The following is a 14,459-nucleotide window of genomic DNA, read 5'->3' as shown; positions in this document are numbered from 1 at the left end:
AGATTATTTATTATCATTTGCAGGCAGCCACAGTTTATTACAAAATAAAAACATTCACAATGTAACAAAAATTTGAAAGTTTGAAAATGGGATACAAAATGCAAATTAATTCAGTAACACTTTACAATAAGGTTCATTCTTTAACAACCTTAGTTAACATGAACTAAGAATGAACAATACTTCTACAGCATTTATTAATCTGTTAATGTTCATTTCAACATTTACTAATTCATTATTAAAATCAAGATTTGTAGCATTAGTTAATGCACTGTGTGAACTAACATGAACAAACAATGAATAGCTGCATTTTTATTAACTAACATTAACAAAGATTAACTAATACAGTAGCAAATGTATTCCTCATTCTTACTTCATGTTAGTTAATACATTATACATAATACAATGTATTGATTCTAATAACTTGTGACAGGCAGACAGAAATCATGGTTTCTTCAGCAGCCTATGCCTGAATAATGTGCTGCTGGAAATTAGACAACATACACACCACAAACCATATCTGGTTTATATTTCCTAACATGGAATTAGGGATCCTACCAGATACGATCTTAAATTGTTTGACTTTGGCTATTGCTCTTTCTACATGCACTCGGTGTTTGGCTATTTTCTTTGTCATCTCAACATCCGAGACTGGCGTTTGGAGATTTGACTTTGCAAACGGAGGAATGTTTAGATTAAGGCCAAGCTCCTTCACATCGTTCTCAATGAGAAACCCCTTATCCACCATGAGGCCATCCCCTTTCTTAAGGTAGCCACACTGAAGAAGACCTTTTAGTAAATCTTTGATTTCGCACCGTCTGAATAGCTCTTGGTCAGAAATGGATCCTGTGTAAAGCGTAGATGCAAACATAATGGAGCCACGAGGATCACAGACTATCAGAGACTTAAGTGTGTCAGTAGACTTGTAGTTCGAATAAGTCTGACTTTGCACTAACAGTGAGCTGGGTTTCTCTATCTTTATCTCTGTGCAATCAAGGATTGCAAAAGTTGTTGGAAACTCTGATTTGTAGTTGCCTGGCATGTTTTCTGTGATGATGTCCCTGTGTGGCCAAACAGACACACCTAGCCTATCATACATGAAGTCAATCCATGAACTAAATAAAGTGCTAACACTGTGCATATCAATTTGAAATTTGAAAGCTAGCTCTTTGAGGTCGAAGTTTTGTCTTAGTCTCATAAGTACAAGTAGAAATTGTTGACGTAAAGGCATATGCTGGATGTGCCTGTCCAATTTCTCATATGTCAAGGGGATGTGTGTTTGTGGTACTGTGTCGTTATCTGGTAGTCTGAAAAATCGACACAGTTTGTTAAACTCATCGTAAGTGAACCCAGTGCAGTATCGGAAGTAGTCCGGGACACTGCTGTTATTTATCACCTCGACTGTTAGTGGGTAAGGAGCCTGACAAGTTCGTATTTTCGCCCTTAGCAAGTCATTTTCATTTTCTTTCTGAGCAAGAAGAGTCTTCAGTCGTTCCAGTTCCTCCTGTTTTTCTTCCATCTGCTCCTGTTTTTCTTCCATCTGGGGTTGGTCATCTGTACACTCTGTAAACATAAGAATGAAATGATTAGAACTAGTGTTTTATTAACACAGGACATAAACAAAATGTAAATAACTAAAAAACATTGCAATGTTTTCTTTTTTTCTTCTTTCTTGTGTGTGTAGCTCTCATTATTGGACAACGCTTTGCCAAGATCTTCCCTATCAAACCCTACTGATGATTTTCCAGTATTCCCTTTGCCACCACAGCGAAGCACTTTCTGCACGGTCCTAACAAAATAGTAGTAGAAGTAGACATGCTATAAATGCCATGATGGTCTCAAGGTCTGAATCTGAGGCACTGGAGAAGCAAACCAGACAACAGAGCAGCAACAACATCTGGCATTGTGTCCGCTCTCCTCGTCTTACTTCATCCTCTTTCAAGAGAGTATACTCCAGGAAAGCAGACTATAAGCAGCTTGCCTCCAGCATGCTGAGGAAGAGGACACTGCAAACCTCGGCAATGAAGAGAGGCCTGGAGCTTGAGCCAGTTGCCCAATACACAGGGGTCACAGGAAATCAGTGTGGCTTTGTCATCAATCCCAACACCTGCCATTTAGGTACATCTCCTGACAGGAAAGTCTTTCAGCGTGGCTGCGACAAAAGCTATGGACTTTTAGAAATAAAGTGCCCAGACCAGTACAGCTACTAGGGATCAAAATTATCGTGATTATCAATATTATCACGGTTTTGTTAAAAAGAGATGAAAGTGTTCAAAAAGAACTGATGCTCACACTGAAAACATTTCAACAAGTTTTATATTATATAAAAATATCAAATATAACAAGCAGGTCTATGCACTTTTTTAAAGCAAGATTCTATTCTGTGGCATTTCCTTTCTTATTATGGCCGTCGTCAATAGCAACACATTATAACAGAGCGCACATCCATATATCACAACGGACGCGCTTAGCGCTCTCTCATTTTCATTCAAATACAACTTGCCGTCTTGCGTCTCCGTTTTTGATTGTATTGAAAGTGTAAACTGTAAATGAACTCTGATTTCAGAGTTTGATAATATTGTTGTCATCATCTTGTCTGGACGAGTGTTTTGTATGCTGAACAAAATGGATTTATAAACAGGTAAGATAAGATTTAAACTTTCAAACAAGGTTTGTTTGTCTTTGGCCACTTGCTGCGAACTTTTCTTGGCGGAAGCTTCACGTTTATTTCAAGTGAGTGAGATAAAATATCAACTCAAAACAACATTTTGAGCCCAATTATTTCCCAGACGTTTTGGTATTGAGGTCAAACTTAACTTGCCTTGTGTTCGCTATACAGTGATGATCACACAAGACGACTAAGACGACAGATTTTAAGTGTTTCTATTTCAGCGACTTTTATTGCGCATGTTCTGCAGACAGGGTGACCACCCACTATTAAAGGATAATTTCGGTATTTAACACCTTGAGTCTATATTGTAGTTTGTTTTGGATGAACAAGAGTGGTGGACAACATTTTTTTGACAATGGTTCCTCTCTCGAGTTTTTGACTATAATAGAATTGGCCATGGACCCATTTAACATTGGAGTCAATGGGCATGTCCGAAAATGTCATTAAAACAGCCTTTAACATTAGTTTTTAAAACTGTGCAACTCACCGAGTGATTAGTGATGTTAGTTGATGTTCCAGAAACAAAAAGTGTTGCGAAATACAGTTTCTGTCGTGTTTTATTCGTCATTTTGTAAAATCCCATTGAATTCTGTTGAAGGACTGAGTGCTCGTTAATATAAATGCGCTACCGGAAAACGGAAAGGGGGCACTTTTGGTCGACTTTTGGTCGATGTAGTCTTTTTGCTCGCTTCCGTTTCTCATAAGGCTAGCGAGCAGAGCAACTGTGCTCCGGGAGAGTAAGCGAAATAAACAAACAAAACCTTCATTAATTGTTACTTGTAATATGAAGTCGACTGTGACCGTGAGTGTCCCGCGAGACATAAACATCAGTTATCGCCATCAAGTGGTCGGGAGTGTGCTAACGCTTCAGATTCAAATATTGAGCGGAAGTTACACGGTTGTGAAGTGTCTGAAAAAATAGTTCCACTATAGCAAAATAAACGGATTGGAATCATATATTGTGACGATATAATGTTCATAATCATCAACGAACACCACTAACCACTCGGTGAGTTTAACAGTTTTGTAAACGAACATTATTGGCTGCTTTAATGACATTTTCGGACATGCCCATTGACTCCAATGTTAAATGGGTCCATGGCCAATTCTATTATAGTCAAAAACTCGAGAGAGGAACCATTGTCAAAAAAATGTTGTCCACCACTCTTGTTCATCCAAAACAAACTACAATATAGACTCAAGGTGTTAAATACCGGAATTATCCTTTAAGTTTCACTCAGGACTTTTGTAAAAGCCAAAATATGACCACACCTCAGATTTGGTTCCCTTAAAAGGCTGAAAAATCTCCCGAGCACGGTCACTGCCATCCGCCATTCCTTCTCGAATTAAAAAACAACAACAACAACAACCTTGCGCGCTGCGCCTGTGTCAGACTGTTGCTGGCTGCCGTACAGGATTTACAGTGAGTTATTAAAATCGCGATAATCAAACACGGTTTTAATGATAATTCAATTTTAAACGACAATACTAACCGTCAGTACATTTTATCTTGGTTTATAGTTAAACCGGTAATCGTCCCATCCCTAACAGCTACACAGTTTGTAAATACCTTCACAAGCACAGTGGTGACACATACGGTCTCAAACGTAATCATGAGTACTATTACCAAGTTATAGAGGGTTTTCACTAAACGTAATCAATCCGGAAGTCCGCCATTTTGGAGGCACTGAACGTAAACAATGCCACTGAACTGAACGGACTCACAAATTTGGCTGATTATTGCTGCTGAAAAATGGTTGAGTTTTGGTCTCTACTAATCAGTTGCAACGCGAAAAAAAAACATTTTGAGTTCTATAGACTGTCACAAGTTATAGAGAAGAGTGCAATAAACTCACAAAAGAAGGCGTCTGTGGTTGAGAGAGGCACAGCATCAGCCACATGTGTAAAATGAAGCGTTGACTATGGCTAAAATTATGACGTAGTTAACTATGGCTACATTCACACTGTCAGTCCAAATCCGATTATCTTTGTATCCGATTGGAATCTGATCTAAAATGATGTCCACACTGTGTATCGCAACTGTTCAGATCCGATTTGTGTGTCCATGCAGCTCTTTGGCAATATGGCAATGACGTTGTGTTGATGGAGGGGTTTGCATTTGCAATAGAGATGTTGTCTTATTTAAATTTTACAACATGGAAATGTGTATCCGCCGTGCTGGACTACTGTGTCTTGAGCGGCAGAACTGTAGGAGGCTGGGATGTACAGCTTTTTTCCGCGCTCTTGTCTGCGCCGGTTTCAAAAATAATCATTTTCTGCTCGTCCGGCACTTTGCAACAACACAGCCTTGTTTTGGCAGCGACTTTCAGCATGTTCCCTATAACAACGTCTGACGTTTACATTTTACGTGGTGTGAGAAGGTCACATACCACGCAAAATCCGATCAGAGCGTTGAGACTGAAGCTGATGTTCTGATATGCGTTTTAAATTGGATTTCAAACCACATATGGATGTAGTTTGAAACCGATTTCGTGTGCTTTTTTGGACTGACAATCTGAACGTAGCCTCAAGATAAGAAATAGAAAGAAGGATTGCAGTAAGGGCTAGAGAAGCTAGCTCATTCAGATCTTTACCACATATTAACTTTAGTTTGTCAAAATTTTGCGCTCTTTCCTACTTACTAAGTCCTTCTATTATTTTGCAGCTTCCACGTGTTTTTTTCTGTGGTTTATTAGTGTAACAATGTGTTCAGTAGTACATAAACAGTGCAATCCATCCTGTTGTTTACATCCGAGTGCCTCCATAACCGCCCACAACGTGACGTCTGTGAAAACCCTCTATAGGACAGATGGGAATAACTGGGATGCCATGGTGTGACTTTTTTGTGAAATGTGTCAATGACTATCATCTTTCATCTGGAATGCATACAATTGAGTATTTCCTACCAGCCCTGTGCAGTTAGACATCACTAACAAAACGCATACCCGTTTCAGTGAGCGGAGTGCTCTCCTCTGTAGTGGTATCCTCCATTAATGATTCTGTTGCAATCTCTCCTGTAGTAATCTTGTCTTGTAGATCACACCCGACACTGTTAATATGACATATACACATTTGATATTTCCAAAATAATATGCTTGGCAGGCTATATAACATCTGATGTGAATGTAATTTGTAATGTCATATGTATTAAAACATATTGCATTATTGTTTGCTTTTTCTTTAATATGAATGACAAAAAAAATGACCCGTTACTTAATTGACCCATATCAGATAATCACCTGATGGTTTCAGTATTATCTGGCATCCTGTCAACTCGCAGTATTTTCCTTGGTGGCACTGGCTGTGGTCGCAACTTTGGACCAAACTTGGAACATCTTCTCGCAGGTTTAACGTTACCATGGGCATCTGTCAATGCTGGCAGAGGATCAGGGTGAGCGGGTGTCGGCCGGCCGTCAACGAAGTGCTGGAGTTTAATGGCAGAGAAATGGACTTAGTCACCTAAATTACGTCTTAAGTATCTTAAAAGGAAATTATCACAGTACAAAAAATGCAGAAATGTCAGGCAAAACTTATTTAGACTCGCTAATGTTTAGCTAAATGTTAGCTACAGTAGTTACGTTAAGCTTTTAATAATATACATTTATACGGTCACGACAAAAACATGTTCAAAATAAAACACAGTAAAAAAGGTGCAGTAGAGTTAGCGTTACCTTTGAACACACATAGATGTGTTTGGCTGTGGAATGATTCCTCAGCTTGTCCAAACTCAGTTGGTGACCCCGTCCACACAAACCTATCCATTTCATACACTTCTCCAGGTTTCTGGCAGGTTTAGGGAACGGGTGAAATTGTACATTGCCCAGCCTTTCTGGGTACCTACTGTCTGTGTTGCAAGACCCATACGAGCACCTTTTCACCATTTTCTAAGTTAATCGCCGATCCTAGTCTACAACCATACACGGTATATAAGAGTCTACTACGCCAGGTTTGTCGGACTGATTTGTTTGTCGGGCAACATGGTAGATAGTCACGGGGGCACATAATATCGGCGCTATGATTGGTCAGATCGCCTGTCGATCAAACTCCCTGCTGGATCAATTCTCCAGCATAGTGTTGTCAGCACTGTGTTGTACATGTTTAGACTGATCACTGTATGAACCCTCTTTATCTTTTTTGTTGGCAAATTACAATTACTGTGTAAATTCCTTACTGTGATATTGATCGATGGAAAGAACTTAACCATTATAGTATCATGTTTGCTAAACGAAATAAACCAATTAAAAGCCATTTGTGTGGTGTGGCTTTTGTGTTCATGGTTAAGTGCTATTCTAATTTGTATTCCCGCTTAAAAACAAACTTCTACCGCGAAAATATTGCCTATAAATAGTGTAGCGCGCCTTCTTATCAAATTCAAATGATCAACCTCTCCTCTATTTTGCTTAGGAACTAATGTGGTCGGAACCAAAGTTTACAGGACTACGTTCCCTGGAATCCTCTCAAACGGAGCACTTCTATTCCGATTGGTTGCCGCCGAAACATGTCATAGTTCATTACCATAAAGTTGACCTGACTTCAACTCTTTTTTTTTTATAAATCTTTATTAAGTCGATATAAACAATAAGAACACACAAATATAGTCATTAATACAGAAAACAAAATATTATACAAGAGCAGAACCAGGGGGAGTTTCAAATAAATACTTAGAGTAACTGAATGGTTTTAGCAGCCTTATATTTGGATCATAGATGGATTTGATGTAGGCTACTGTTCCGTCTCCTTACCAAAAGCAAGAAAAAAGGGTTTAGAATTACTAAATTTGGCTTTGTGAATATGATATTTCCCTAAAATGATCAATAGATTAATTAGGTATATTTATTTATGTTTGTTTACTTTTGTTCCTGACTTCAACTCTCCTCGCCGACCGTCCAAGACGCTCTCGCCGGCGTGGACGCAGTTATATAATAAATACACGAGGTTTTTTCTTCCTCAAAACCGTTTTGACTGCAAAAATCATATTATTTGCTACCAAAATAACACAAATAGTATATAACGAGTTTTGCTCTTATTCAGAGTTAGTGGGTGGCTCTTAAAAGAGCCGTTGAGGATCAAACAATGGACATTATTTATTTTTGGGCGCTGCCTTCTTAGGCTTGGCGACTTTAGGTTTTGCTGCTTTAGGTTTAACAGTTTTTGACTTTTTAGGGCTTTTGGCTGCTTTCTTAGCGACTTCTGGCTTCTTTGCCTTCTTGGGGCTCTTCGTCACCTTCTTTGCGGCTTTGGCTGCGGGTTTCTTGGGCGATGATTTCTTGGCGGCGGGCTTCTTTGCCGCTGCGCTCTTGGGCTTCTTGGCTGCAGCGGGTTTCTTGGCCGCGGGCTTCTTCGCTTTAGGAGCCGCTTTCTTCTTGGTCTCGGCTTGCTGCTTGTTGAGCTTGAATGAGCCCGAGGCCCCGGTCCCTTTGACCTGCACCAGTGTGCCTCTAGTCACCAGGCTCTTAATGGCGATCTTGACGCGGGAGTTGTTCTTCTCCACGTCGTAGCCGCCGGCAGCGAGCGCTTTCTTCAGCGCGGCGAGGGACACACCGCTCCTCTCCTTGGATGCGGACACAGCTTTGACGATGAGCTCGCCGACGCCTGGACCTGCTTTCGTGGATTTCACAGCGGACTTCTTCTTGGGCGCTTTGGCCGGGGCGGCAGCAGCGGGTGCGGGAGCGGTTTCTGCCATTTCTCTCTGATCAGATATGCAGTCTTTCAAACTCTCGCTGTCTCGAAATAAACGGTTCTTGAGCGCGGCGCTGCGCTCTTAAATAGCACATGAGAACCTTATAGACTCAACCTGCCCGCTCGGCGGCAGCGCGCGTCCACGAGGCCCTCACTCGTGTGTTTTCTTCTCTTACATTTGGTTCATAACTGGAGTGGTAAAATAGTTTGGCGCAGTCAAAACAAAGTGAACACCAAGCAGTGGTTCTGAGCTTTCAGTGGAGACTAAAGGCGAGCATCAGCCGCGGGGAAAAGCCGCGTGTAAATTTGATGGATAGTTTAAGTGGAAATGTTGATAAAAGCCTGAACGCCTCTTCTGTGTGTTCAGAAAACCATCAGCATCAGTGAGGGCCGTGAGGAGGCTTTCATACAGATGTTGTTTTGGGCAGCTTGAAGCACATCATCCGGAGGCTAGTCTCTCTGTGACATCATGTCTGGCCACCAGATGATCTGTCCTTATGATAATAATAATTTGTATTTATACTACTAATAACTATATAGCCTTTTTCATACGCTGATGTACATCATATCACGTAAATAAAAATGTAAATCTTCATATTTATCTTTATTCGTAATTTGTCTCAGTTTTCGTCATGTGATGTGTGAAAGCTCATCTGAATGAGCTGCTCATTTACAGCTTTTTTCAGTCGCTAACAAGCGTTTGTCCAGCCAGTTGTCACATTTTCAAAACTCTAAACACAATTAGCACAGCATCGGTCTTTTGTGGCCATACCATTCACATATTTCATGTCGTTTTCACACAATATGCAGTCAGTGAACACATTTCCACAATGCTTACATTTTCTTAACAGACAAGCTATAAAATTATGGATTGTTTTTGTAGTATTTACGAATGTTAACAAACAACATCCCACAATAGCAAAAACAATATTCCAAACCGTATATATAAAAACCTCTGCTTCTGCCATGATATCAGTTCCAAAACAATATATCTCAGCTGATAATAAACAAACAATTGAATAATTGACACAGAGCTGAATTATGTTGGGTAAATTGGGCCAACCACAGCTGATTCCAGTCTGGCTTAGACTAAGTGGCAGGGATTATTTTTTTCTAATACATTGACACATATACAGTAAAAGGAGGAGAAGGGAGAAGAGCAGGCCCAGTGAGAGATGCAGTGAGCCAGTGGACCCTATAATACCGAGTGCATACTTGCCTTTCTCAATGATCTTCACCAGCGCCTGGGTCCAGAGCAGGATCAGGAGGGTGAAAACATTTGGACCTTTGTAATTACCTGGGGAAAATGTGGCTTTCCATCATTCACAAGCAATAACAACATGGTTTGAAGTCCACCCAAGACTGGTAAGTCTCTTCCTTCCACCCTATTCACCTTTCCTCAACCCCAGAGGAGTTCGTTTCTGCATGGAGGTGGACGGTTTATGACCATCAGCCACATGACCAGATGTCCCTCCTTGAAGCCATGGATGCTGGCTACAGGGACATCACAGTTCATGATTGCCAAGGTTGGATCCGACATACCAAGCGGTTTTATCCCAGGTGCATCGCCTTGGATAATATCAGATGTGATGTTGATGAAAACATGTGGCCTAACCCTGAAGATCGCAGAGTAGATACAGTAATTTTGTGCTTTTTTTTTTGTCTCTCCCCCCTTTTTATCTGGGCTTTTTGCTGTTGTTGTTTTTTGTTCAGAATGCTCTTATGTGTTTCATGGATATTTAGTTCACTGTAGCAATATTGTAAAACGTACTCGGTTACTAACGTAACCTCGGTTCTCTCTAGAGAGAGGAACGAGTACTGCGTTGTCGTAGCAACGCATTGGGAAAAATCCTTTTCCACGAGAATACTGAAGCAAAAAATTATCCTTAATTTTGTATCAATGTAAAGCGCATTGCCACAGCATTCGGGCCTAGGCGAGACAGCTCGCGCGCCTATTGGCTGCTGTGCGGCAAATGCTTAAGCCAATCGAACGAGCCCTTGAGTGACGTCACACCCAATGAGGGCGCTTCGCGCCCTCCTGCGTCACGTCCCGCCGAAACGGGCGTGGCTTAGGGCTATATATTTAGCTCACAGGCTTATGAACTCTGATTTTTAAAACAAAACAACCAGAGCGCATACACGGCAGGAAACGCAGTACTCGTTCATCTCTCTAGAGAGAACCGAGGTTACGTTAGTAACCGAGTACGTTCTCTTACGAGAGATACTCTCGTACTGCGTTGTCGTAGCAACGCATTGGGGAACACCCTGTAAGACGCCGTGTATGCAGTGATCCGACACCATAGACCCAGAGCACTGTGCTGGGGTTCATATAGTACATAATCACCTGTAGGACTCACAGAGAATCCTGAATAGAGGTGGGTTCTAACCACCATCTCTCACAAAATTGACTGCACATAGCAGATCAGCACAAAATTGACTGCACTCAGCAGTTCAGCATAACAATGCCATAAAATGGCGACTGAAAATCTCAGTCTAATACATACACGGTTAATTAAACCGATAATATCCTGGCCTGTAAGGCGGGCACCTCGAGGTTGTAAAACCTGATAAATGTAGATGGTGAGACCCAGCCTGCTGCCATACAAATATCCTGTAAGGCAATCCCACTCGACCAAGCCCACGAAGAAGCCATACTTCTCGTGGAGTGCGCTCTAACACCCAAAGGGCACTGAATGCCTTTGGATGCGTACGCTAGAGCTATCGCGTCTACTATCCATCTGGATAGACTCTGCTTCGAAGTGGCCAGTCCCTTGAGACACCCACTAAACGAAACAAAAAGCTGCTCCGTCTGTCTGAAAACAGACGAGCGCGACACGTAAGCTCTCAATGCCCTCACTGGGCAGAGAAAATTATCGTCCGTATTGTCCCCGGTGACCGGAAGGGCGGACAGGGAAATAACCTGCGCCCTAAACGGTGTGTTTAGGGATTTTGGAACGTAACCATGCTTAGGTTTGAGCACGACTCTGGAGTCATTAGGCCAGAATTCCATGCACGACGCTCTCACTGAGAGCGCGTGTAAGTCCCCAACGCGCTTCACTGAAGCGAGAGCCAGGAGAAACACCGTCTTGAGCGACAAGTGTTTCATATCAATCTCCTGAAGAGGCTCAAAAGGAGGACCCTTCATGGCGTCCAGCACCGTGGAAAGGTCCCAAATGGGAACAGTGGGAGGTCTGGGTGGATTAAGTCTCCTAGCTCCTTTAAGGAACCGAATGACTAAATCATTCCTTCTTATGGACTGGGCGTGTGCGGTTTCAGAAAAAGCCGCTATAGCCGCCACATATACTTTGAGCGTGGAAGGGGATCTCCCGTTATCCAACAGCTCTTGTAAGAAGGACAAAACCTCTGTTACTCCGCAGTCTGGGGGTGACACGCCACGAGACGTGCACCAGCCAGAAATAACAGACCATTTAGACGCATAGAGCCGTCGCGTAGACGGAGCTCTAGCTTGTGTGATCGTGTTCATCACTCCCTGAGGGAGGTCAGCGAATACCCGTTGATGGCCCACACATGAAGGGACCATAGTTCCGGATGAGGATGCCAAATCGAACCATTTGCTTGAGAAAGGAGATCCCTCCTCAGAGGCACTGGCCACGGGGCGGTGCTGGCTAACTGCATCACAGCTGGGAACCAGGGTTGATTCAACCACAGCGGTGCTATCAGCAGCACTGAGCATCCTTCCTCCCTGATCCTCTCCACCACTTGGGTCAGGAGGGAGACAGGGGGAAAAGCATACAGTGGACGGCGCGGCCACTGAAGAGCCAGCGCGTCCCTGCTTTTTGAGTAAAATTCTGGACAGTGAGCGTTTTCCGGAGACGCAAAGAGGTCTACTTCCGCTCTGCCGAATTTCTTCCACAACAGTTGTACTGTGTGTGGGTGTAACGACCATTCTCCTGCCGGAACGCGGTTCCTGGACAGTACATCTGGTCCAACATTCAGGTGCCCCGGCACGTGCGCCGCCCTTAGTGAAAGGAGGTTGCAGCGCGCCCATACCAGAAGGCGTCTGGTCAGCCTGTATAATGACAGGGACCTGAGGCCGCCCTGGCGATTTATGTATGACACCACTGACATGCTGTCTGAACGTATCAGTACATGGCAGCCCATAAGTAGGGGACGAAAGCGAGTGAGTGCTTTGCACACTGCTAACATCTCGAGGCAGTTTATGTGGAAGAGCTTCTCTCGCTCTGACCATAGGCCAAACAGCGGTCTGCCCTCGAGCAGCGCTCCCCATCCTGCGTTGGATGCGTCCGTAGACACCACCCTCAGACTCGAGGAAATCCCTAGGCTTACACCTGACAGGTACCAGTCTTTTGACTTCCAAGGTTTCAAAGCTGCAACGCAAGCTTGATTGACCTTGAGGCGAAGCCGACCGGTGGCCCATGCTTTGCAGGGCACCCTCCCTTTGAGCCATATCTGCAGCGGGCGCATGCGCAGCAGGCCCAGCTGCAGTACTGCAGATGCTGAGGCCATCTTTAGAGGGAGAACAGCGCCGCAGCGGAATGAGCTGACTGTGCGCTGAATGACAGCGAGTTCAGTTCCAGTCCCAGAAAAGAAATATTCTGTCTGGGGGATTGAGAACTCTTTTCCCAGTTTACTGTGAGACCGAGATTCTCGAGGTGACTCAGCAGCAGGGCTCTGTGCGCCACTATCTCTGAATGAGATTGGGCTAGAATGAGCCAAATAGTTCCAAATAGTTCAGCACTCGAACACCCTGCAGTTTGAGGGGAGCGAGTGCTGCGTCCATGCTCTTCGTAAATGTACGGGGTGCTAGAGACAAGCCGAACGGCAGGACTTTGTACTGGTATGCCTGGCCCTCGAAGGCGAATCTCAAAAATTGTCTGTGACGTGACGCAATCTGTATTTGGAAATACGCATCCTTTAGATCTACTGACACGAACCAGTCTCCTTGGCGAACATGCGCAAGGATTTTTCTGGTTTTTAGCATTCTGAACTGGCGTTTCACAAGCACTCTGTTCAGCTGCCTCAGATCTAGTATGGGTCTGAGACCCCCGTCTTTTTTGGGTACCAGGAAGTATCTGCTGTATAGCCCCCCTTCGTTCTGAGCCTGAGATAAAGGTTCGATAGCCCTTTTTCTCAGAAGTTTCTGAATTTCGGCTCGAAGTAGGTGTGCTACATTCGAATCTACAGAAGTCTCGACGCGCGCCGCGTGGCGGCAAGGGCGTCTGCGAAACTGCAGCGAATAGCCTTCTTTTATGACGTTTATCACCCATTTTGAAACCCCTGGAAGCTTTTCCCATGCATCTGCACGTGTAGCTAGGGGCTGAGTGAAAAGCGCGCTCTGATCGACTCGCGATACATCGGCTTTCGTGAGCTGCGACAGAAATGTCTCGCTCGCAACATCTGAGGCCGGGGCCGTGCTGAAGATAGCGGGCAGAATGTCCGCGCTCGACCCCTCGACAGCATTTAGGCGGGAGAGGGAGGGCTGGACGGGCTTCGTAGGAACCGTGATGTTTGTGTGGGAACGCGGGCACTGGGGACTGGGCACGTTTACCACTTTTATAGCATCGCTCGCCGGAGCGGAGCGCCTGCACGCAGGTTTCGTTTTTACAGATACCGTGCGATGAGCAGGAGGTAGCATTAGTGAGCACTGGGTAGTGGGCACGTGTGGTACTTTTAACGCGCAATCGAACTGGGTTGATTTTATGTGCGTGGGCCCTGTTTGTGTGTAGGGATGGGCACATTACAGCGGGCAGATTTACTACACAAGAAACACCATCGGCCGTGGCCGGGACACCAGAAAATGCACTCTTTAATGGATTTATCTAGGTAGCCGTGAAAACGTCTGTTGTGTGCAGGCAAGCGGCCAGTGAGACACGCCTGTTGGCTGCAATGATCGCTGGCACATTCACTTCGCTTGGGTCTGAACGAGCGGTGAGCTTCGGTGAGGGTCCGGCCGCAGCGGGACTTGAACACCGACGCTTCCCTAGCAGTGCTAGGATGTCTTCGGGGGCTCGGGCTTCAACGCTACCTTCTGTTGCGGGCCGCACGGGGCGGCGACCGGAAGAGCGAGAGCGCGGTCTCGAGCTCTGCGTCTGGCGGCGTTGAGAAGAGGAGCTGGGCGGCGGCCTGGGCT

General features: G+C 44.2%; 2 protein-coding genes across 2 annotated transcripts; both read right to left on the bottom strand.

Annotated features, from left to right (window-relative positions):
* Nucleotides 1–321: 321 nt before the first annotated feature.
* LOC306993260 (uncharacterized protein) lies at nt 322–6,645 on the bottom strand. Its single transcript, XM_079602933.1, has 4 exons — nt 6,340–6,645; nt 5,908–6,092; nt 5,614–5,717; nt 322–1,560 (listed from the first exon to the last, which is right to left on the bottom strand). Exons 1-4 carry the CDS (start codon nt 6,547–6,549, stop codon nt 461–463), a joined length of 1,599 nt encoding a protein of 532 aa, XP_079459059.1. The 5' UTR covers nt 6,550–6,645; the 3' UTR covers nt 322–460.
* A 579-nt stretch (nt 6,646–7,224) lies between these two features.
* On the bottom strand, nt 7,225–8,735 carry LOC306993266 (histone H1-like). Its single transcript, XM_079602939.1, has one exon. The coding sequence runs from the start codon at nt 8,349–8,351 to the stop codon at nt 7,749–7,751; it is 603 nt and encodes a 200-aa protein (XP_079459065.1). The 5' UTR covers nt 8,352–8,735; the 3' UTR covers nt 7,225–7,748.
* Nucleotides 8,736–14,459: the final 5,724 nt, after the last annotated feature.

Source organism: Phoxinus phoxinus (genome assembly GCF_949152265.1).
Source record: "Phoxinus phoxinus genome assembly, chromosome: 25".
In the NCBI taxonomy this organism is placed as follows: domain Eukaryota; kingdom Metazoa; phylum Chordata; class Actinopteri; order Cypriniformes; family Leuciscidae; genus Phoxinus; species Phoxinus phoxinus.
Note: the sequence above shows the minus strand (reverse complement) of the source record. Positions and strands in the feature narration are given on the sequence as shown.